General features: G+C 52.8%; 1 protein-coding gene across 14 annotated transcripts in view; it reads left to right on the top strand.

The window, feature by feature from the left end:
- TCF3 (transcription factor 3) overlaps nt 1-22,537 on the top strand; it is a 93,808-nt gene that overhangs the window by 2,577 nt on the left and 68,694 nt on the right. For all 14 annotated transcript variants that reach the window (XM_068420867.1, XM_068420869.1, XM_068420868.1 and 11 more), the window contains exon 3: nt 7,253-7,325. In XM_068420867.1, coding sequence (XP_068276968.1) covers nt 7,253-7,325 — 73 coding nt within the window. The remainder of the gene's footprint in view (nt 1-7,252; nt 7,326-22,537) is intronic.

Raw genomic sequence — 22,537 nt, 5'->3', positions numbered from 1 at the left:
GTGGTCCGGGGTGGGGGGGGCTTTAAAGGCCCCCGGGGTTTGTGCTTGTGTGCGGTGTTTTGGAGCTGCAAGAAGGAAGGAAATGTGAGCCTGTAAATTGGCCGTGATGGGTTTCAGATGGGGCTGTGTTTGTGTGCGTGCACATGTGCTGCGACTTGTTTATTTTCAAGTTAAAGCAAAGCCTCTGCCCCTCCTCTCCTCCCCCCACCCTCCGCCCCGCTTCCCCTCAGACGTCTATGGTTGCCTTGCAGGGAGCACAGAGAGGTGGGGTGGGTTTTTTTGGGGGATAGGAAAATCTCGGGAAATCATAGAATCATAGTTTTGGTTGGAAAGGACCTTTAAGATCATCAAGTCCAACCTAACGGAGCTGTGCGTCGTCTGTTTAAATGCTCACCGCGAAATGGGCTGGGTGACTTGGTTCTGAAGCCATGCAAAGATGTAACTTCAGTAGCTGATTAATCAGGCTTTTTTTTTCCCCTCTCCCCAGATCCAGACTATTAAACTTTTGCTCCCACAGGTTATTTTGTCACACTTTGAAACGCGTCCAGGCTCTCCAGTGCATTATTTTTGCAGGAGTTGGACGCTTGTGCTCCCCCACGCTCTGCTCTTCTGGAGCCTGGAAACCTTTAGCTGCATTTCAGAGCTGTTTATTTTCAAAGAAACAGGACCTAAGAGTTCCCCCAGAAGGGTGTGCACAGCTCGAGGGGAGAAGTCCCTTCTAGTCGTAGCAGAGCCAGGCTTAGTCCCCATCATGTCCGTCCGGGGTCGGCGATGTGCCACGCTGTGCGCTGGCTGTCGTTGGCAGGTGACTTCTGAAGGGGAGAGCTTTGTCTTCAAAAGTAAATAACTTTTTGTTTGGGTTCCTCTGTCGTGTGCTGCACCCTCACAGCACTTGGAGCGCGCGTCTTTGCTTTTTAGATAAGCGAATGTGCTGCGAAGATATTAAAAAACCAGCTCCATGGGGAGGAATAGCCATGTGTCACCGCTGTGGCTCTGGGCAGTCCTGGGTCACCCAGCCCACGGCCCCGCTGGGCTGATTGTATTGCTCCTTGGAGAAGAAGGGAGTAAAAGGGGGAAAAGCGGTGTCAGATGTGGGGGCACCTGCCGTCCTGGTACCTGTTACGCCTGTGGGAAGTGCTGAGGTTCAGCTGCTTTTCTGCCCCCGAGCGCTGAGGTTTAGCGATGGGAAATAAACCTTTTTTATACAGCTGGGGCTGGTACCTGTCGCGGCAGGGCCCCGCGCTGGAGAGGGGGTCGGTGGTGGGGGTCTCTCGGTCCCCCAAAGAGCAGTTCTCTCACAGCAGGAGAGGCCCAGTTCTCCCAGTTTCATACTTCTGTTGGGAGGCTGGAGCAGTTAAATTACCAGCGCAGTGTTTTTACGGCAGCATGTTTTATGGTTGGTAGGACTGCAGCGAAGGTACACGTTTAAAAACAGGAATAGGTGCAGGGCTCGCTGGGGAGCGGCGCTGGGTGTTTGTCCCTCTCTCATCTCCGAGGTCCTGCGGGTCGGCAGGAGCCCGGGAGCTTCCCATCTCCTGCACCGGAGAGCTTTGGGTCAGTAACCCATGATCTGCTCCCTGGCTGGGGCTGCAGTGGTTCCCACTTTGCTTTTTTTTTCCCCCCTTAGAAAAAAAAAATCAAATCCCACTCACCGTTCAGAGCTTTAAAATACCCTAAGACCTAATTTTCAAATTTAACAAACCATGTTCATTTGCATGCTCAGAGCTGTATTCCCTGGAGGGCTCCTGACCTGATCCCTCTGTACACGGATGTTTCTGACCTTGGAGATTAATCTACACCTAACGGTTGAATTTGGGTTCAATTCCAACGCTTTTACGCTGCTCTAAACCTGGGAACGACCAGAACTTGGTCTGTGTTCGTGTGAGGCTCCTGCCTTCAGCAGCGGCACCGGGGGCGGCTGCTCGCAGGATCAGAGCCTGCAAATGTCATTTGCCAGCGAACGATTCGAAGACGTTCCCTCCGGGAGAAGTTGGCCGATGGGCTCCGTCGCAGTCTGGATCTGAGCCAGATCTGTTTCACAAACCCTCATCTCCGCGCACCCTTCTCCTGAGTTTGCATAAAGGGAATATTAACGTCTCTCCTGAAGGATGAGTAGCTAAAATTGAAAGCTTCCTGGCTAGTAGACGGTCTTCACCCTGGTGTCACAAGCGTGTTGGTGTGTGGGTCTGTCGAAGAGGCTGCTCCGTGGGCTGCTCTCCATGTGTTGCTGGGATGCAGCTTTTTGACTCTTTCAAGTATATTTCTATTTTTCTTTGAGTAAGCAGGAGTGGAGCATCGGTCTGCTAATCCTCACCAGGAGAGTAGATGGGAGGGAAGACGAGAGAGATTCAGAGCAGCTGGAAGCGTTTGCTTCAGATCAGTATTTCGATTCCTTTTTTCTAGGGAAGAGATGTTCAGCCCCGGTAGTCTGTGGTCCAGCTCTGTGCTGTGTTTTACTGTGAATTTTAAGGTCCGGCCCTAGCGGGGTTGCATAATCAGACGTGAGTTTGTGGGGTCACTAAGTGGCAGGCTTGTGTGAGGTGCTCTAAGTTGGGCTTACAGTCCTGAAAAGAGAGACTAGTGACTTCTTGAATCATAAAATCATCGAATCACAGACTGGTTTGGGTTGGAAGGGACCTTAAAGATCATCTAGTTCCAACCCCCCTGCCAGAGGCAGGGACACCTTTCCACCAGGTGGAAATAAATAAATACATTGGGTAGTTACTGAGCTGCAAAGCGCTTGCCCAAAGCTTTGTGCCGATGTAATTTGCCAATAAGGGTGAAAATCAAAGGAATTTGTAACGTTGTAACTAAGTGAGCCGGGGCCAAACGCTCAGCTACGCAGTCTGGTCGCTGCTCTGGGGTGCGCGCGGCAGCGTGCTCGCCTCTACCTCCGAACAAATTGCCTTTTATAATTGCCCCAAAGTACAGGTAATTTGTAAGCTTTCTTTCACCACCGCTCCCTGGCAATAGTCCAGGACGGGCTTGCAAATCTTGGAGGAGAGCTTTCGAGAAAGCATCCTGCCTATGGATCCGAGTTGCCGGCTTAACCTATGGGTTAGGCTTGGCTTTTGGTGTGTTACCCTTTGGCCCGTGGTTGAGGTGCTTGGTCGGGAGGACTCGCTGCGGTTGTCCCGGCCGGCATCCCGGCCATGCCGTGCTGTTGGCATTGGGAAGGGGTGGGCAGGTGTCCTCAGCCGGGCTGGGCTGCTCAGAGGGCAGGGGCACCCCACGGCACGGAGGGAGCTGAGATGGTGGTGGAGTCACCATCTCTGGAGGGGTTTAAGAAAAGACTGGACGTGGCACTTAGTGCCATGGTCTAGTTGCCATGGTGGTGTCAGGGCAACGGTTGGACTCGATGAGTCCAGAGGGCTCTTCCAGCCTGACCGATTGACTGATGGAGCAGCCCGGGCGCGCACGCGGGCGGCGCTGGGGGTCTGCCCGTGCCGCAGAGCACGCCTGCCGAGCTAGATAGAGGCAGGCGGCTGCGTGCCAGCGTGGCTCTCTGGCAGAAGCGAAGTGCTGTTAACAGCCATGATTATTAGCAGAGTATTAACCATATGCTGCGGGGATGCTGGTTGTCAGGGTGGGTTTCTAGCTCGACGAGACGTTGCGGGGTCAGACCTGCTGTCTCATTTCTCCGCGAGCGACTGCTCTCGTTGCGTGCCAGCCCTCGTAGCTCCAGCCATCGAACTGGGGAGGGGGGAGAGCCAAACTGTTACCAGCAAGCTGCTGCCCTCGTGCTTCTGCCGTGCCAGAGGATGCCGAAGCCGTGCCCTGCTCCGGCCAAGGTGCAGCGCCTGCGTTTCCATGATAAAACTCTCATTTTTGTTTAGAGTGAAGCAGTTGTAAAGTTTGAGTTTACACTGCGGTGGACGTTTGGGGCTGTAGTCAGGAAGGTCTGTCTTAAATGAACACGTATAAAATATCCTGCTGGCCATGTTTATTGAGTTGGATTCCCTCTTCTCCCCGAATTAACAGCTGGATACTTTCCACGCTGCAAAATAGATTTCAAGTTTTGAATTCAGGCCTGAGGTTGGTTCAGCCTGGAGTTCATAAGGTGGAAGAGTGGAGGAAGTGAAAAGAGCTGTTTAATTGGAAAACACTGATGCGCTGGTAGAAGTACACAATAAATGAAATGCTGCTTGGTATTGTTACTCGTGTCTGGCAAATTCCCTTTCTCACTTACAAGTTTGCTGTTGAAATTGCGGGGTCTCTCAGCTATAATCTCCTTGGTGGTGAGTGCAGGCGTTTGGATCTCTTTTAACCTGTGAGCAGTGGAGGGAGGATATATTCTTTGGAAGGGCTGGAAATCGAGCTCTGAGGGCGTGCGGAAGTTGTCAGCTGTCGGGGAGGCTGGAGATGGGACTTGAGAAACCAAATACAGCGACTTAAGATGGGGGATTTTACATAACCATTTCAATCTACGTTATTCAAATCCAACAAAGGCCAAGTAATGACCCAATTATGGCTCCTCAGACACTCATGCCCAGGTCCCTCCTCGGTGCCCGGATCCCTCCGGTCGTGCCAGCTCTGGTTCATCTCCTCCTTCCTCCCCTGGTTTATTTTTAAAGCAACATTTAAAAGCAGAAAGGAAATTTGCAGTGGGTGGGTGAACTTTGCGAGTGCCGTACGCCAGCGAAGGCAGCCGGCACTTCACGTATGACTTGCGCCGGCCTCCTCGAGGCAGCGTAGCTGGTCGGCTTCAGCCCACACCACAGTGGAAAAACGAGCTGGCAGCAAGAAAAAATAAAACCTACAACACTTGTTGGAGTTAGCAAGTGTGTTTGGAGCCTGCGTTGAGGTGAGGGGTAACCCGGGGTTCCCCCCTCTCCGCCATCACCCGCTTTAGTATCCCCGCTTGCCTCGGTGTGGAGAGGGGTCCGTGACTCCTGAATCCCTCGGGAAGGGAGAGCAGGAAGATGTTGCATCAGTCTCGAAATATCAGTCTCGGAGGCGGGCGAAGGGAAGAGGTGGGGAGGGCATCCCCCAGCGAGGCCGGGCGCGGGGGCGTGCTGGGGATTGCCGAGCGCGGGGGGGACGGGGGACACGCCACCTCTTTTTACAGAAGTAGGAAGCGCTCGTTGCACAATGGAACAAGGCTGTTCGTTTTCTCCGCTTGTCTTTGCCACTCAAAACCTTGGGTTTTTCAGCATCAGCAAGTATGAAGCAGAAATGCTCCCGAGAAAGAGCCAGCAGTGCTTTTTTGTTTTGTTTTGGGTTTTATTTTCGTTTTTTTTTGCTGCTCGGTACCATTATGTTCGTGCATCCCATCCCCTCCCTGCTCACACATCCAGAACTGCCACTTGGAAAGGGGGTTTCTAACCCCTTCACTGAATCCTCTTCCTTACCTTAAGAGGAGGGGGTGAGCCCAGGCCGGGTGGGATCAGCCATATAAACTCCATTTTTTAGTAATTTTGGAGATCTTTGCAGAAAACACCACTGCCCTGGAAAGGCGGGGAGGGGGTGGGCAGGAAAAACCTGTAGCGTTGCAGAGTTTTTGGTGTCGTCAGGGTTTGTTTTTGTTTTCTAACCCGACTTCCTGAGGAAACGAGGCGTATTCGATGGCGGGGCCGCTGGCCCACCCCAAGTGACTCCGGAGCCCACCCCGGGTGGGCAGCAGCCGCCTGGGGGGTTGCAGCAGGAGCCCCCCCCAAGGGATGCACGTCCAGCAATGCTGCGTGTGGGGAGAGCAGGGTTATGACTGTGGGCGAAGGCAGGTGTCTGCTGGCAGGAGTGGTTGTCCACACGCAGGCTGTGTACTTAAACACTGTTTACACCTTTATTTAAATACGTCTGTATAACATATACACGATGTGCATGTGTGCATGCATATATATGATCCCAAATTTGTGTTCTTTTTTTTTGAATGGCAGTTGGTTTCTTAAGTGCTCTCTTTGCATCTCTACCACATTTAACTGTGTGTTGTTTTTTTTTTGGTTGGGTTTTTTTTGTTGTTGTTTTTTTTTTTCCTCCCCAGCATTTGTGAAAACAAAGCTGGGCAGACGGTTTTGTACAAAGGAATGTATCTGACCACAGCCAGACATCAGCTATGTCAGGGCATGAAATGCTACATTTCTGTAGGCTCTTGTGCCATTACATTGTTTAATCTTCAAAGCATTAAACTTTTGAGTTACTCAGACATTGCAAAGCTAAAAATAATAAAAATTCAAATGACTTGGTGGTGAAAGTATCTTGAGTTGAGTAGTAAGAGGATATTAAAATGTTAATTCACTAAGCGTTTTCCCACCAGTTGTTTTATTGGCTGGAGCTCCATTTGTGTTGAGAAGAATTAGTTTTCTGCTGTGTGCAGGTGCATATAAATTTTTAAATAACAGCTTCTGAAACCCTCCCAACTTATATTAAAAATATTTATACAGGTTAGCTGACGAGGGATGCAGTGTTTTTGAGGAAGCTCCCTGGCAGAAGAAGATTAGCTGCACAGCAAACAAGCAGCCAGAGTGACCGATACCGTACAACACGTTAATCTTTCTAATCAGGAGTTAAATACCTTTGCCCTTGGCGCAGCTTCTCCCACCGCACCCCCGGGGCTGTGGCAGCTCGTGGTGCTGCTGGACCCCCCCAAAGGACCAGGGGTGGGAGGTGCTGTGCGAGGCTGGAGGGTTGAGCTGGTGTGAGGCTTCTCGTGCTCTGGTCGAGCATCACCGGAGCGTGTGGCTTGGTCACCTCTGCCCGGGCCAGCTGGAGCCCGTGGGCAGCCCAGGTCCTCCTGGCAGCACGGGAGATGCAGGATGAGACCCGGACCGCTGCGGGTGCTGGGGTGTTGAGGGATAAAATGAGCTTTGCTGGGTGCTGCCGTCTCAATGGGGTGTCATCATTTTCCTGCTGGCTTTTTTGTGAATGGAGCCTGCCTTTCTCCACGGGCACCCCCTCGTCTGGGCCTTGGTGAATAACTTTGGGAAGAAACTCTTGGTTTTGACCACAGCTTCTTGGATGGTTTTTAGTTGCACCTAAGGAACCAGACGCCCTGTGTACACAGGAGGAGTTTATGCACGTAGGAATGTGTGTGTACATTAGCGCGCAGCTGCGCTGCTCTCCCGTCCCTCCTGCAGCTGATCTATGTAGCAGGGACACGAGGAGAGGAAAGTTTTTTGCATCAATAAAATGCTTCTCTTCCCCCTCGCCTCCTCCCCGCCTGCCCCATCTGACCCCCTTCGCAGCAGCACAGTAAAACTAACATACTGAAATCTCTTTTCTCTTCTCTTCTCTCTCATCTTCCTGTTTTTTCTAGATGTTTCCCCTGCCAGTGGCTAATGGAAAAAACAGACCCACGACCCTAGCGAGCACTCAGTTTGGAGGATCAGGTACTGTCAACTTAATTTTTCTTTTTTTTTTTTCCTAAAAACCGTAATGTTTCTTGCAATAAATGTGTGTTTGCTTCCAGAGACCCCAGACGAGGGGTTTCTGTAGTTTTGTGTTATGTATTTTGCTGGTGGTGGTCTGCTGCTATTTCTCTGGATGATTTCCTTGTCGCTCCACGTGTCTCCGGGTAGTCAAAGCTGCTTTTGCTGAGCTGTCTCCAATTAAGGAGTCACTACCTGAGCTGAAGGTCGTTGTCTCGCCGCTCCGATGGAAGCAGCCTAAGTGCAGACAGTCAATGCTGTTCTCTTAAGCTGCTTACACGGGCGCGTGTCTGCAGACGGACGCCCTGGAAGGCTTTTGCTCTACGTCAGCGAGAAGACACGCTGGTGGTGGGTAATTCCTGGGGGCTCAGCTGCCCAAACGGAGACTCTGGTGCAGTTTGGGTGTCTGCTCCGTTCAGCCCCCTCCAGCAGCCCCCTGCTGTCGGGTGGGATCTCGGCATTCCCAAAGGGACCTTCGCAAAGCCCCCCTGGCCAGACGCCTCTACCGCAGCACGGCCGCCCCGGGGGGGTGGGCAGCGAGGGTGGCTGGAGCCGTTTCACCAGCCTCCGAGCTGGGCCCTGCCGCGCTTTTGGGGTGAGAGCCTTGCCTGTCCCGCCTTGCCGTGGTGTCACCAACGCCAGCAGCATCCCTGCCAGCCCGGCTGCCGAGGAAGGGCCAGGGGTGCCAACATCAAAGGGCTTTGGGAGCAGGGCGTCTGCGGGGAGGAGCGGGCTGGCGATCCGGCTGCGATAGGAGACTGTCTGAGAGGGCGCGTAGCTTTAGATGTCTGATTGGGAAACACAGCGCTGGTTAATTTGAGGCTGAAGCAGAGAATTCCCCGGGCGGGCGGATGGCGCGGTGCCGTGCCAGGCTTTGATGCCCAGGGAAGCCGCTGTGCTGTGGCCCTTGGCACGCAGGAAGTTCAGTTAATTTGTCCTTCTTGCTGAAACACGCTGACGCTTTGTAGATGGTTAAAACTTGACCTTCTCTACCCTGGGCTGACTTGAGCTGTCCAGGGAAACCCCTGGCCACGTGGAATGTCTGTGCCCCGACACTGGGCGGCATCTTGGAGACTGGGATGGGATTTCTTGGGGTGGGATTTGTGGATGGCAGCTTTGATGCTGCAGGGTGCTGTGGGGCAGCTCGTGGAGAAACCTGCAGGAGCAGGACGGGAGGGATGTGCTCTGCCCTGCCCTGCTCCTGCCCTTTTTGGCCAAGGAAATTTGATGCTTTTGGCTTGGGCTGTTTAGCTGCATGTCAAGATGGTTTTGAGCAAACATTTTTACAGGGAGGGAAGCTGTCGAGTGGGCGCTGGAGGAAATTCGAGGGGAGAAAACTCTTGGGTTAACCCAGATGGAAGCTGATCTCTCCAGCGAGTGTTCCTGTGTGTTAAAATAATCCACAGAAGATGTGCTACACGCTAGTGAGAGAATAGTAATGGAGCAGGCTCGTATTAATTCGTTTCCTGCTCGGAGGCTGCCTTGGCTGCTGGGTTTATAGTGCTGGCCAGCGAGGAGAGGCTGCGAGCAGGGCTCTGCGGTCCAGCCGGCACAGGGACCGGACCCCCCTCCGCTTGGCTGTGCAGCAGCTGAAACGACCCAAAATGTTTTATTCTCCCCCCTTCCTTCTTTTCTTTCGGGTGAGTGAAAGGTAATGTTGACACCACCCTTCCTCTGGGCTGCTGCTTTTGGAGTCTGGCTGCGAGCAGTTCATAAAAACAGAGGACTGATGTTATACAACTGCGCTGAAGGCAGTTGCACAATCGCTGCCGTCCCGGTCTCGGGGCTCTGCCATGGGCATCCTGGTTTTGGAACACAGCTCAGGGCTTGGTTTAAGGGAAGCCTTTTGCTTCAGAAGCAGAGTTATAGAATCATAGAATGGTTTGGGTTGGAAGGGACCTTAAAGCCCATCCAGTTCCAACCCCCTGCCACGGGCAGGGACACCTTCCACCAGCCCAGGTTGCTCCAAGCCCCATCCAACCTGGCCTTGAACACTGCCAGGGAGGGGGCAGCCACAGCTTCTCTGGGCAACCTGGGCCAGTGTCTCACCACCCTCACTGTCAACAATTTCTTCCTAATATCTCATCTTAATCTCCCCTCTTTCAGTTTAAAACCGTTCCCCCTCGTCCCATCACTCCATGTCCTTGTCAAAAGTCCCTCTCCCACTTTCCTGTAGCCCCTTCAGGCACTGGAAGGTGCTAGAAGGTCTTCCCGGAGCCTTCTCTTCTCCAGGCTGAACAGCCCCAACTCTCCCAGCCTGTCTCCAGAGCAGAGGGGCTCCAGCCCTCTGAGCATCTTTGTGGCCTCCTCTGGACTCGCTCCAACAGCTCCGTGTCCTTCTTGTGTTGGGGGCCCCAGAGCTGGACGCAGCCCTGCAGGGGGGGTCTCAGGAGAGCGGAGCAGAGGGGCAGAATCCCCTCCCTCGACCAGCTGGCTGCACTTGAACATCAACCATCACCCCAAGTCCTTCTCCTCAGGGCTGCTCTCAATCCATTCTCCCCCCAGCCTGGATTTGTTCTTGGGATTGCCGTGACCCATGTGCAGACCTTGCACTTGGCCTTGTTGAACTTCATGTGGTTCGCATGGGCCCACCTCTCAAGCCTGTCAAGGTCCCTCTGGATGGCCAGTCATCCTTGGCCTCACCTTTGGAGAGCTGGGGGCCACGTTTCAGTTGTGTATTGGCTTTGTGACTTCTCTCTGGTCCTGAATGTTCGATGATTGATTTTTGCTGGTGGGGTGAATAACTGCAGTAAGACGTTAACGAGATGTGCCATGAAAGGGGGTGCACTGCATCTGCTAGAAGGATCCGAGTTTTCTAAACTAGGTCCTAGGTAGTGGCGAGTGGCTGTTTCCATAGTTTGTTGATGTTGGTTTAACTTAATTCACTAATTGACAGCAAGGTACAATCAAATCCTAGTGCATCCCCAAAGGCACAGCCAGCCATCCGACTCAGAATTTGATTTGAAGTTGATTACCAGCCTTGATGTGGTCAGAGGGTGAAGAGCAGGTGGTCCTTGGGTTTGGGGACCTGGAGTTGCAGAGTGCCGTGCAGCCATGCTGTAATCTGGACCTGGAGATTAGCTCCCTAAATCTTCTGGCTTTGCAGAAAGGCCTAGGCTTCATCTTTAACATGCTTCGTTATTTGGGGTTATTGTAGTAACCGCAAGATAACGAACTGATATTGTCTTACGTGCCAGAGAAAGGTGTTTTATGCTTCTGGCTACTCTTGGACTTGTGAATTTGTGGCCTCCCACTTTTCATCTCCCTCCTTCTCGGGGAAATCCTGGGGCAGTATGTAGCTTTTACTTTTTTCCCCTCCGCAGAGGCTATTAACTCGAGGCTCTTTCCTCCCCAGGGGAAGTTGGGAGTGAAGGGAGCAAGGCAGTGACCCTGCTGACTCCCAGCCAAAACGCCCTACTTGCCAAGATGAGGTTCTTACTTCCAAAGTCCGGCTGGTAAATAAGGTAGCACAGTCATTTGAAACAGATAAAATTACCCCAAATTAAAATCCTTTTCAATTCCCAATTAATAATTGCCCTGCTCAAGCTGCTGGCACTTGTGCAGGTGGCCCCTGTGCGAAGGGGAACCCATTTCCCTCTCCCAGACCAGGAAAATTCAAAGTGTTAATGCAAACCCTCCAGCTTTGAGATCCCTTTGCTTTTATATTTGTCTCCTGGTTTTATTTTAAGCTCTGCCACTGTTTCCCTCATTTCTGTCCTTAAATGCACCGGGGAGGAACTGGTTTCGCTCCCCCGCCGCACGGACAATTCAGCACCTCCGCTTTGCGTTTTCTTGGCAAGGCGAAACCCAACAATTGCCACTAGGATGGAGCTGACGTCACGCGGGCCCGTGTCTGCGGCATTTATAGCACATATAGGTCACCGCGGGGAAGTTGGTCTTCCTGGGGCTTTGAGCTGCAACTAGTGTTTTCCAGCGTTAAGCCGTGTCATTTGCTGCTGGTGTTTTATTTTAGCCGGGACGCTCGGCGGACGCCTATTGTCCTGCTCCTGGAAGGCTGCGGTTTCGTCGTCCCCCTCGCCAAACTGTTTATTATTTGCAGTAGCAAAACATATAAAACCGTGTCCTCCATCCCCCCCTCCCATGTCATAGTTCATAAATGACTAATCTGATCAGAAACGAGCTCCCTCCCAGCGCGCTTAATTAAACTGCGCCTCTAGCAGGAAACCGCACGTGCTAAATTTCACATGGAAATAACCATTTTTAATTGACGTTGAGACAGTAGAAGTGGCAGGAGGCAAAGAAGTTTCATTGTCTCTTCCCAACCCCGGGCCGGGGTGTTGCTGCCGCGACACGGGGGCTGTCGCCTCGTGGCTGCTGGGCTTTCGGCAGGGTCGGGACGTGCCAGCTGCGCCTTCGCTGCGGCGGGTGAGTTGGGGCTGTGCGAAGCAGGGAAATAAAACCGAGGGGGATGGTTGTGCGAGGTAACGCGGCTCCCGGAGCAGCTCACGGGAGCGCTTTGCATCCGTGGTTGATACGGGGAGCATGCGACCATCGCCCCTTCGCATCGATGCTGGGTTGGTGTCTTATGGAAACAGGAGGGCAGGCGGTCTCCTGCCGACAGATGATTCTGCTCGCAACAAATAAAAGCTCTGCTAAAAAAATAGCTGTTTTTTTTTTTTCCTTTTGAGTAAGTGAATTCACCATTAACTAACTCTCCCTTCTTGCTTGGAGAGATATTTAATGCTGTGCTGAAGGGGAGCTCCCTTGCTGAGGTGGGTTTGGAAGGGAGAGTCCCCTCCTGGTCTGTGCTGTGATTTCCACCCCCCAAAAATTTGTTCGGTGCTTTTTTTTTTGTTGCTACTGAGATGGGGAGATGAGGCTCATTGTCGAGGGAATTGCTTTGATCGGGGCAAGTTCATAAAATACATTTGAAGCTGGCTAAGCGGGGAGTTTTTCAAAGAGTTACAAGCTGGTGCATGTAACGAATTTTCAGTTGTAGTCTGCTGAACAAAGTAACTGCATTCTCCCTGGAGGGAGGCGAGTCCGGATCCCCTTTGAACGCCTGCTTTAAACACCGTTCAAACTTGGATACCTGTGGCAACAGCCCTGAAAGTAATAAATCCTATGGAAGATGAGGGTGTCTCTTTAATTGGTGCTACGGGTGAGCTGTTTGAAGGTTTAATTATTTTGTGTGTGCACGCAACCCTGCGTTAGGAAGCTCCGAGGTGGGGAGGGGAAGGTCTGGTGCAGGGGCCGGGAGCGCGGTGCGGTAAAAGCATCTTAAAGAGAGTCGTGAAGAGCTAAGCGCGGCGTTTCTGTTGCCGTGCTGTCAGCAGTCGGGTTTGAGGCTGCAGAAATGCGTTTGCAACTGTTTACCACAAGTGAGGAAAGCAGGAGCTTTTATTAGTAAGGCTGTATCACGTTTTCTTCCTGACTGCCTCTAGTTCCCGCGCGTTTCGCTTATGCTGAAGTGGGAGCGATGGGCTTCGCTTGCTATTTTGATGGATGGCGAAAGGCAGGCACGAGGTGTGCAATATGTGACTTGAGGTTTGAAACTGGCACTTTTCCGTTGAAGTACGTCCTTCAGGCTGCTTGTTTATGTTGCGGTCGCGTGCGTGCCCGTACAGCGGGCTTGCAAAACTGGCACTAAACGCAAAACCACCGCAACAAAAAAGGCAAATGTCCTCGTTTCACTGGGATTTGGTTTCAGTGTGTGGCCAGCCATGATGCTCAAGGCCCTCAGTAGTTAAATCCGGGGCAGCTGACCCAGGCTGGCCCAGAGGTGTGTTCTATATCATTGACATCAAGTTCACTGTAAAAGAGAGGGTTTGCTGGGAAGAGAGGGGGCTCTCCTTGCTTCTCCTTGCTTCTCCTTGCTTCTCCTTGCTTCTCCTTGCTTCTCCTTGCTTCTCCTTGCTTCTCCTTGCTTCTCCTTGCTTCTCCTTGCTTCTCCTTGCTTCTCCTTGCTTCTCCTTGCTTCTCCTTGCTTCTCCTTGCTTCTCCTTGCTTCTCCTTGCTTCTCCTTGCTTCTCCTTGCTTCTCCTTGCTTCTCCTTGCTTCTCCTTGCTTCTCCTTGCTTCTCCTTGCTTCTCCTTGCTTCTCCTTGCTTCTCCTTGCTTCTCCTTGCTTCTCCTTGCTTCTCCTTGCTTCTCCTTGCTTCTCCTTGCTTCTCCTTGCTTCTCCTTCCTTCTCCTTCCTTCTCCTTCCTTCTCCTTCCTTCTCCTTCCTTCTCCTTCCTTCTCCTTCCTTCTCCTTCCTTCTCCTTCCTTCTCCTTCCTTCTCCTTCCTTCCCTTTTCCTCATTGTGATTCCTGGAGCAACTTGCCAGTGCTCTGTGGATAAGTACACTTTTGTCTGTTTTGTGTTGTCATTTATATTGATCTTTTTCATTTCATTAAATCTAGTTAACTTCATCCTACAAGTCTCCCTCCTTTTCCCAATTCCCTTCCTCATTTGGGGAAGGGACATTGGGTGAGAGAAAAGCTGTTGTTGTTTAGCCCTGGGTGTGGGTAAACGAAGACGGCAAAGCAGAAAAATTGCCTGCCTATTGGTGTGACCGTTTCTTTTAAAGTAAAAATTTCTTTTGAGGCATTATCAAAGGGAAAAAAATAAAGAAAAGCCTTGCCGTGGCAAAGTCAAGCTTGCAAAGCTCTGAGGTCTTGTCTGGAAAGAGGCAATCCCTGCAGCCCCCCCGCTGCTCTCTGCACCCCGGGAGCGTTTCCATTCCTGCGCCAGCAGAACCCGCTCCCGGGGCGGAGGAGGGTGCCGGGGGTATGGCAGGGAAACACCCCGGGTGCCGCAGTCCCGACCTTTCCAGTAACAAAGCCTGGAGGACTTTCAGTGAAGCTGGTCTCCCACGTGCTAGTCAGGTGTGTTAAACGACTTTCTGCTTTGTTTTTGTCTCTGCCTTCGGGAAGCTCCTGTTCTCCTTCCTCTCCCCTTGCTGCTCCCTGTTTTTCCTGTGGGGTGGGTCCTGTTAACCAGGGTTTGGAAGAAGAGGCTTGGAGGGCCCGAAAGCTGGGGGCAGGGAGTGTGGGTCGGCAGGAAATAGCAAGCGTGGGGGAACAAATGGCATGGGAGGATCTTCACGCCTGTCTGCCTTAACCCGGCATCGCACCCCGTGTCGCAGCTCTGATCCGCGTGTCCCAGGGTGCGTGTCCCTTCTCCCAGGGCTTCCCCACCTGGGCAGCTGTTTCTCCTGCACCTTCACAGCGACGTTGCAACACGAAGGCCTTCCTCTCTCTCTTTCTCTCTGTTACCTCGCTACAAATTTGCTTTTTTCCCCTTGAATTTTTGGGCAAGGCTGAGAGCGAGGGTGTCCTGCCGGAGGCACGGCCGGTTTCTAACGGGCACGTGAGGAGCGAGCCTGGGAAGAGCAGGAGAAGGGCTGTTGGGGCAGTGGGGATGCTCTGACAGCAGTTCAGTGCCTCTCCAGCAGCTGGGGAGAGGCAAATATAACCCAGTCCCTGTCTTGGTGTGTGTTTAATTTCAGGGGGTGAAAGGGTGCGCATTTTCAGAGGAAGGTTTTTTTGGGGTTTTTTTGTTCTTCTCCCACTCTGGGGAAGAGTCCTTCTGGCTGGGTTTGAGATTTTGAACTAGGAAAGAGCAGGGAGAATGTCGAGGGTGCCAGAGCACAGAGAGAAGTGACAGCTTTTGTTTAGAAACTGCAAATTTGACACAGACCTTGTTGAAGCACACAGTTCTAACTTTGCCAGAAGAGCTAAAGCAGTACAAGCTATCTGCTGCCGGCAGAGCTTTTTCCTTGGCTAGATGAGGCGATTCGGTACTCGTGTCCCTGTGCCTGCTCGAGGGGTTATCGTGAGGTGAGTGTATCTTCTATAAAAATCATGTACCTTGCCTGGATTCAGGCTGCCGTGAAGCTGGGCTAGGAGTGAACCTTCTGCGTTTCGAAAGGACACATCCAAGCTCAAGCACCCGATTTTCTTTTAATAAGAGGAGCTGGTTGTGTATTAAGTGCATGTCTGATGTTGTTGCCTTGTCCATACTGCTGTCTTCTCAATCGCAAGGGCCAGGGTCTCGTTACAAATGATCTTCTTGGGATTTGGCACCCGTGTCGGTGCGGGGCTGAGATTTGAATTGTTTGCCGTTGGCTCAGCATCGCGGCTCAAGGCCTTGCACGCTTGTTGTGCCCTTTCCAAAGGGGAGCGATGGCTTTGGAAGGGGCCCAGCAGGTCTGGCAAGCGTTTCTGCTGGACCTCGCTGCTGCTAATTTCAAATTCTGCATGCTCTGCAGGGTGCCCTGCTCCAGCACGTGTCCCGCGTGTGACCAGTCGCTCTGCCCAGGGCTTCTCCATTGTTAATGCTTATATGCAGTGAAACTCAAATTGGAATTTTTGGTTTTTTTGGTTAGTTTGAGACAGAGAATGGGTGTCTTAAGGGGATGGATTTAACACATAGTGCTGTTTTGTTACTCTGGGTGGCCTCGTCTCTAACCTAGCGCTACATTCTCCAGTGTTAACACGGCTAAAGGATGCTATAAATGGTCACTAGCACCCAAAATCACTGGTAAAGGTGATGTTTTCGATGCTCTTCTAACACAAGAGCAGACGCTGAACCCAACCCGATAATGGTGTTATTCACAAGCGACGTTTTCACAAGTGGGAAGATGATGGTGATGTACTGCTTCAGCTGGGAGAAGGAAATGTTGACACAAGCCTCCCCATGGCCACCGGAGTGAAGTCGTGAGCGTCTGTTTCCTGAGTGCTTTGAGCCGCACACCCAAGAGCACGAGATGAGACCATCGACTGAACTCAGTGGGCAGGTGAAGCCATCTCAGGAAACGCCGTGTCCCCTCGTAGACGAGGCTGATGCGAGATGATTGTCTAAACCGGGGCTGATGTGCCCGTTGGCAGCAATGTGGCACGATTAGCTCACGGCAGGAGCGGAGGTCATCTGGCTGCATCAGCTGGAAACCTGCCCCAGGAGCAGCCTGAAAAACACCCTGAGCTCCTGGGAGCGGGTTTGGTACCTCTCCCCCCGTGGGGCAGGGATCACCGTGCAGGTAAACCCAGCGTTGCTGATATCTGGCTGTTGTTTCTCCCTTACCTTGATGCTCGCTCCCCAGCAAGGCTCCTCTCCGCTTCTGCTCAGCCTGTTTTACCTGCTCGGGGCGCAGGAGCGGAGGGGTTCGCCCGCCTGCGTGCTGGCGGCTGCCCAGCGCCCTCTCCATCCCGTGGGGGGCTGCCGAGTGGCGGGGCCGGCGGTGGATGTGCGGCCCGTGCAGCTGTCTCAGTTATTCCAAAAAGTTTGCCCACATCTGCCTCTCGGATTCCCAGCCGCGTGGGTTGGGATTATCCTGCCCTCTCCCAGCGCCTCCAAATAGCTGAGAAATCCCAGGAGCACGGCAAGGGGGTGGCAGCCCGCAGGCTCTGAGGAGGAGCAACGGCTCGCCTTCCTGTCCCTGTTGTGGCAAGGACAAGGGACCTGGGCAGCGTCGGGTTTCCCCGGCACATCTCCACATGGAGAATGGATTGAGAGCAGCCCTGAGGAGAAGGACTTGGGGTGATGGGTGACGAGAAGCTCACCATGAGCCGGCAACGTGCTCTTGCAGCCCAGAAGGCCAACGGTATCCTGGGCTGCATCCCCAGCAGCGTGGCCAGCAGGGCGAGGGAGGGGATTCTGCCCCTCTGCTCCACTCTCCTGAGACCCCCCTGCAGTGCTGCGTCCAGCTCTGGGGCCCCCAACAGAAGAAGGACACGGAGCTGTTGGAGCGAGTCCAGAGGAGGCCACGAAGATGCTCAGAGGGCTGGAGCCCCTCTGCTCTGGAGACAGGCTGAGAGAGCTGGGGCTGTTCAGCCTGGAGAAGAGAAGGCTCTGGGGAGACCTTCTAGCACCTTCCAGTACCCAAAGGGGTTACAGGAAAGCAGGAGAGGGGCTTTTTACAAGGGCATGGAGTGATAGGACAAGGGGGAACAGTTTTAAACTGAAAGAGGGGAGATTGAGATGAGATATTAGGAAGAAATTGTTGACAGTGAGGGTGGTGAGACCCTGGCCCAGGTTTCCCAGAGAAGCTGTGGCTGCCCCCTCCCTGGCAGTGTTCAAGGCCAGGTTGGCTGGGGCTTGGAGCAACCTGGTCTGGTGGAAAGTGGTGTCCCTGCCTGTGGCAGGGGGTTGGGCCTAGATGGTCTATAAGGTCCCTTCCAACCCAAACCGGTCTGTGGTTCTGTGATCCCCAAGCCACTAGCCCAGCTGGATACGTGTGGTTGCCTGAATCTGGTCAACTTGGGAGGTGAGGATGGGCTGTGACCTGCTCGATGTCACGCTTCCCAGCTAGTCGGGCAGCTTGGAGGCTGCAAAAAACCCTAAGATGATGTTGCTGGCCTGGATGGAGGCACCTCTTGGTGACCGGCGCTGTTGGAGCAAGGATTGCGTTTGAAGAGAGTGGGGCTTTTCCACAGGGTGGTTGCAGCCAGCCTGAGGTCGGTCGGTTGATGCCCGTGCCCTTGCTGGACCTCTGAGCAGAGACCGGTCAGTGTGGAGAGCGTCTCGCTGCACGCTTCAGAGGCTCTTCTGCCAAAAGGCTCCTAAATACTTTGCAAGTCTTGATTAGCGCATTAGCTTAAACAAATTGAGTTATATATGCCGCAGAGGGAAGAAAGGTACTGCGCTCCTTCGGTGTTGACTTAAAGTTTAATTAATTTTGTTGCCAAATGAGGCATGAAATACAGTGTGAAATATATTGTGGTGCTGAATGTGTAATTGTACGGGGGCCCGGGAGCCCAGCGAGTTTGGGGAAGGATGGAGGATGGTAGTTTTGCCATCTGGTTATAGAGATTCTGGGTTTGTCTGTCCCTGGGTGGCCTTGCAGGGTGGAAATATATATAAAGAAACATCAGAAGAGGAAAAAGCTGAAGTGTGAGTGAAGATTTCTTGATTCAGCTTTTGAGAATTTTTGTCGCGGCTCTTTTGATGCTCTTCTTGCTGCCGTGGTTGGTGTTTCTGGAGGGAGGACGTCTTCACAGCACCTTGCTGCCTCACCGAAGGAGGGAAAGACGCAGTCTAAGACATCTGCCCCCTTTTTTTTTATCTTGAATTTTTCAATTAACTCTCCAAGTAGCCCAGCTCCAAAGCCAACAGGGAGAAAAATCTAAAAAAAAATACTGTCCATCTGCCGGTTAACCCTGAGAAGCACATCCCCACCTCCAGAGTGACCTAAGGCAATGTCTCCCTCTAAATTTAGCTGGAGATTGCGTCACGAGCAAGAGGGAGGTGAAGTTAATGTGGCGTAAGCTTTTTCTAGCAGGGGAGTCTTCGTGGTTAGACAGGGACTGAAAATAAATAAACAGGCTTCGTGTCAGAGCATCTGGGGATGAGGCTGGGCGGAAGGGCAGCCTCCAGCACCCCGGTATCTATGTGGAGGTTGTTTTTTTTCATACCAAGTCGGGCACCTGAAATCCTGTGTTCAGTTTTGGGCCCCTCACGACAAGACAGACATTGAGGTGCTGGAGTGAGTCCAGAGAAGGGCAACGAAGGTGGTGAAGGGTCTGGAGCACAAGTGTGATGAGGAGCGGCTGAGGGACCTGGGGGTGTTTAGTGTGGAGAAAAGGAGGCTGAGGGGAGACCTTCTCGCTCTCTACAACTACCTGAAAGGAGGGTGTAGCGAGGTGGGGGTCGGTCTCTTCTCCCAGGTAACAAGTGATGGGACGAGAGGAAATGGCCTCAAGTTGTGCCAGGGGAGGTTTAGATTGGAGATCAGGGACAATTTCTTCATGGAAAGGGCTGTCAAGCACTGGCACAGGCTGCCCAGGGCAGTGGTGGAGTCCCCATCCCTGGAGGGATTTAAAAGCCGTGTAGATGTGGTGCTGATGAGGGCCATGGGTTAGTGGTGGCCTTGGCAGTGCTGGGTTAACGGTTGGACTTGATCTTAAAGGTCCTTTCCAACCAAAACGACTGTGATTCTGTGAAAGGAGAGTCATCTACAAAACCTTGGCCCATCCTAAATGGGAAGAACCTTCCAGGAAATTGGGTGATGCTCCTCGTGTCCTGTGCAGGGCGCTGGGGACTGCCAGCGAGCCATGAGGTCTCCTTCGGTGGCATCACTCGCCTCTCCTGGGAATGGGTGGGCAGCAGGTTTGGTGGCAGCCGCCTGGAGCTCACTGGCCACCTCTCAAGGAAGAGCTGTTCCTCTCCTTCTCAGAGTTTTGAAGCATCTTCTGCCCATCCTTCATCCCTGGCCCCTGGGGATAAGGAATCGGTGAGGTTTTCCCCCTCCAAAAGCTCTCCTGACTCTCCATTGCAGTGGTCTTTGGTCACAGATGTGGTGGCATCCAGGACTGCCCCAGGGGACAACCCATCATGGCCCTGACCTGGAAGAAGACCCAGCCAAACTCCTGCAGGACAAGCCTCAGAGGACACCGTTGTTGCCAATCACCTCTCTTACCTTTCTCCCTCCTCCTGCACAACCCCGGCGGGGGACGGCTGGCTTGGTTGTGACAAGTGATGAAAGCCATTGTTGTGGTGGCGAGTGTGTGGCCACTCCTCGGAGAGTGGGGTGGTCCTGGGCCCCTTCTGCTTTCTGGGACGTTTTTTTTAAGTGAGGTGGTCTCTCTTCCAAAGGCTTCTTAATGCCCCGTTAACATTGTTATACAGAACAGCAGTGTGCCAGTTAATTAGGAAAAATACGTCCTAACCCCTACCATATGTTACTCTTCTCCTCGGATTTGCATTTGAAAGTCCAGCTGAATTGCAACGTGAAACTGGATTTTATCCAAATGATGAATGGCCTGGGAGGCTGTGGGAAGGTGGATGTGCCTCCCTATCGCGTGTGGTTGGGTTGGTTTGGTGGTTTTTTTTTCCTTTTTAAAGAAAAACTTTTAAAGCAAGATTCCTTTATTCTGGCCCCGTGGTTCAAACTGTTCACACCTTTCCTCTAAAAACTTAAGTGAACTTGTCAGGCTGGGTGGTCATTCCTGTGTCCTCTGAAGTCCAGAGGCTCCAGCTCCCCGAAGGAGAGGGATTAGATTTACTCTTAAGCAACACATTTTTGGTGGCAGGTCGGCTCATGGCCATCGAGATGAGCCCGGTGCCGAGCTTCCCCGTGCTTCTGGGTTTCAGCTGCAGCTGCTCTGTCCTGGTGGGTTTGTAGTCTCCTTTGCTGACTTAAAAAGATTTTTGTATCAACAGGTGCCTTTTCTTTCCAAAGGTGAGTCAACGGCCCGGCTGTGCGGGCTCCAAGTAACAGAATCCCAGCCTGGTTGGGGTTGGAAAGGGCCTCTGGAGATCATCCAGCCCAACCCCTGCCCAAGCAGGGTCACCCAGAGCACGTTGCACAGGGTTGTGTCCAGGTGGGTTTGAATATCTCCAGAGAAGGAGACTCCCCACCCTCCCTGGACAGCCTGTCCCAGGGCTCTGCCACCCTCACAGTGAAGAAGTTTTTCCTCATTTTCAGATGGAACTTCCCATGTTTCAGTTTGTGCCCGTTGCCCCTTGTCCTGTCGCTGGGCACCACTGAGAAGAGTCTGGCCCCATCCCCTTGACACCCGCCCCTGAGGTATTTGTGAGCATTGATAAGATCCCCCTCAGTCTGCTCTTCTCCAGCTGAACAGCCCCAGCTCCCTCAGCCTCTCCTCGGAGCAGAGATGCTCCAGCCCTCTGACCATCTCCGTACCCCTCCCCTGGACTCTCTCCAGTAGTTCCTTGTCTTTCAGTTGAACTGGGGGGCCCAGAACTGCCCACAGTTACTCCAGGTGTGGCCTCACCAGGGCAGTGCAGAGGGGGAGGAGAACCTCCCTCGACCTGCTACCCACACTCTTCCTCACGCAGCCCAGGACACCATTGGCCTTCCTGGCCCCAAGGGCACCTTGTTGGCTCATGGGGAACTTGGTGTCCCCCAGAACTCCCAGGTCCTTCTCTGCAGAGCTGCTTTCCAGCAGGTCACCCCCAGCCTGTGCTGGTGCTTGGGGTTAGTCCTCCCCAGGTGCAGGATCCTACACTCACCTTTGCCTCCGCAGCAGGACCATGGTGAGGGTTATTGGTTTGGTTTTCCAGCCTGCCGTGGGATGGGGATTTGTGCACGTGCGCCTCAGCTCATCTCCTGGCATGCAGGACTTTGCTAAAAGTGCACCAGCCGCAGCTTCCTAGCTGGGGGCTGAAGCTTTTTGACTTTTTATTTTTAGTGTGTTGGAGTGGTGGCAGCTCCAAGTCCCTTCCCAGATGGGGGCCGTGGTTTCTCTGTGGCCGTTTCTTCTCCAGCAGCGCAGGACAACGTTCCCCGGGTGCCACAAAACAGGAGCGGTGGCATCTCTCTGCTGCTTGAACTCCTGGCAGAAGAGCTGTTTGAGGAGCCGGACGGTGGCTGGGTCCATGGCAGCGCATCCCCACGGTCTCTTAGAGCTGCCTGGACTTTCTGCTTGGCTGGAGGCTGCATTTTTCTCCTTGTCTGAGACAGGTTTAAACAGAGTTAAGCTCTGTAACAAGCTCAGCGTTAGGTTGCTGAGCTGGGTGTGCTCACATGGCTCTTACTGACCTTTTACCTCACCTACCTGGCAAAAAAACTCCTTAAAAATCACTTCATATCCTGATGATTTCACATCCTCTGCGAATCTGTCTTCGGAGGATCGCTCGGGTACTGGGCGGGCCGTGGTGCTCACAGGAGGAGCTGGTTGCCACAGGTTTCTGACTTTTGTTCTCTTTTCTCTTGGCCCCTTGGAGATCAGTTCAATCTTTAAGACAGTTTTTGTTGGGGTTTTTTGTTGTGTTAATGCAGCTGAACTAATATGATTACATTTCCAGATTTGGGTAATGGAATAACAAGTCAGGAAGCTCTTTTTTTTTTTTTTTTTTTTAAAAAAAAAAAGAGAATTTATGTCACTTCCAAATTATCCAAGTCTCCAGTTGGGAAGATCTTCCCCTTTCTCAGTTACTCTTGGCACAAGGGCTTCTTGCTACCGTGGCCATGCGTGCGGCCCCCCGGTGCTGGCGTAAGGGCTGCTGCTCTTGGTGCTCCGTGCGGTGGTCAGCCACGGACCCCCAGCAACCATGAGGTTGGCCTGGGTGCCCCAAAAGATGGGTCTTCCCTTCCTCATGAGAGGTGCCAGGCCACAGGGGCCGTGTGTGTCCCCCCAGTGCTGCGTTCAGGGCAGAGACCCTTGCACGCGTGCCCTTCCCTGGGGCAGTTTCAACAGCATCACAGAATTACAGAATCACAGAAGGGTCTGGAGAGTCTGACCTACGAGGAACGGCTGAGGGAGCTGG

The sequence above is a fragment of the Nyctibius grandis genome, chromosome 31 (genome assembly GCF_013368605.1).
Source record: "Nyctibius grandis isolate bNycGra1 chromosome 31, bNycGra1.pri, whole genome shotgun sequence".
In the NCBI taxonomy this organism is placed as follows: domain Eukaryota; kingdom Metazoa; phylum Chordata; class Aves; order Nyctibiiformes; family Nyctibiidae; genus Nyctibius; species Nyctibius grandis.
Note: the sequence above shows the minus strand (reverse complement) of the source record. Positions and strands in the feature narration are given on the sequence as shown.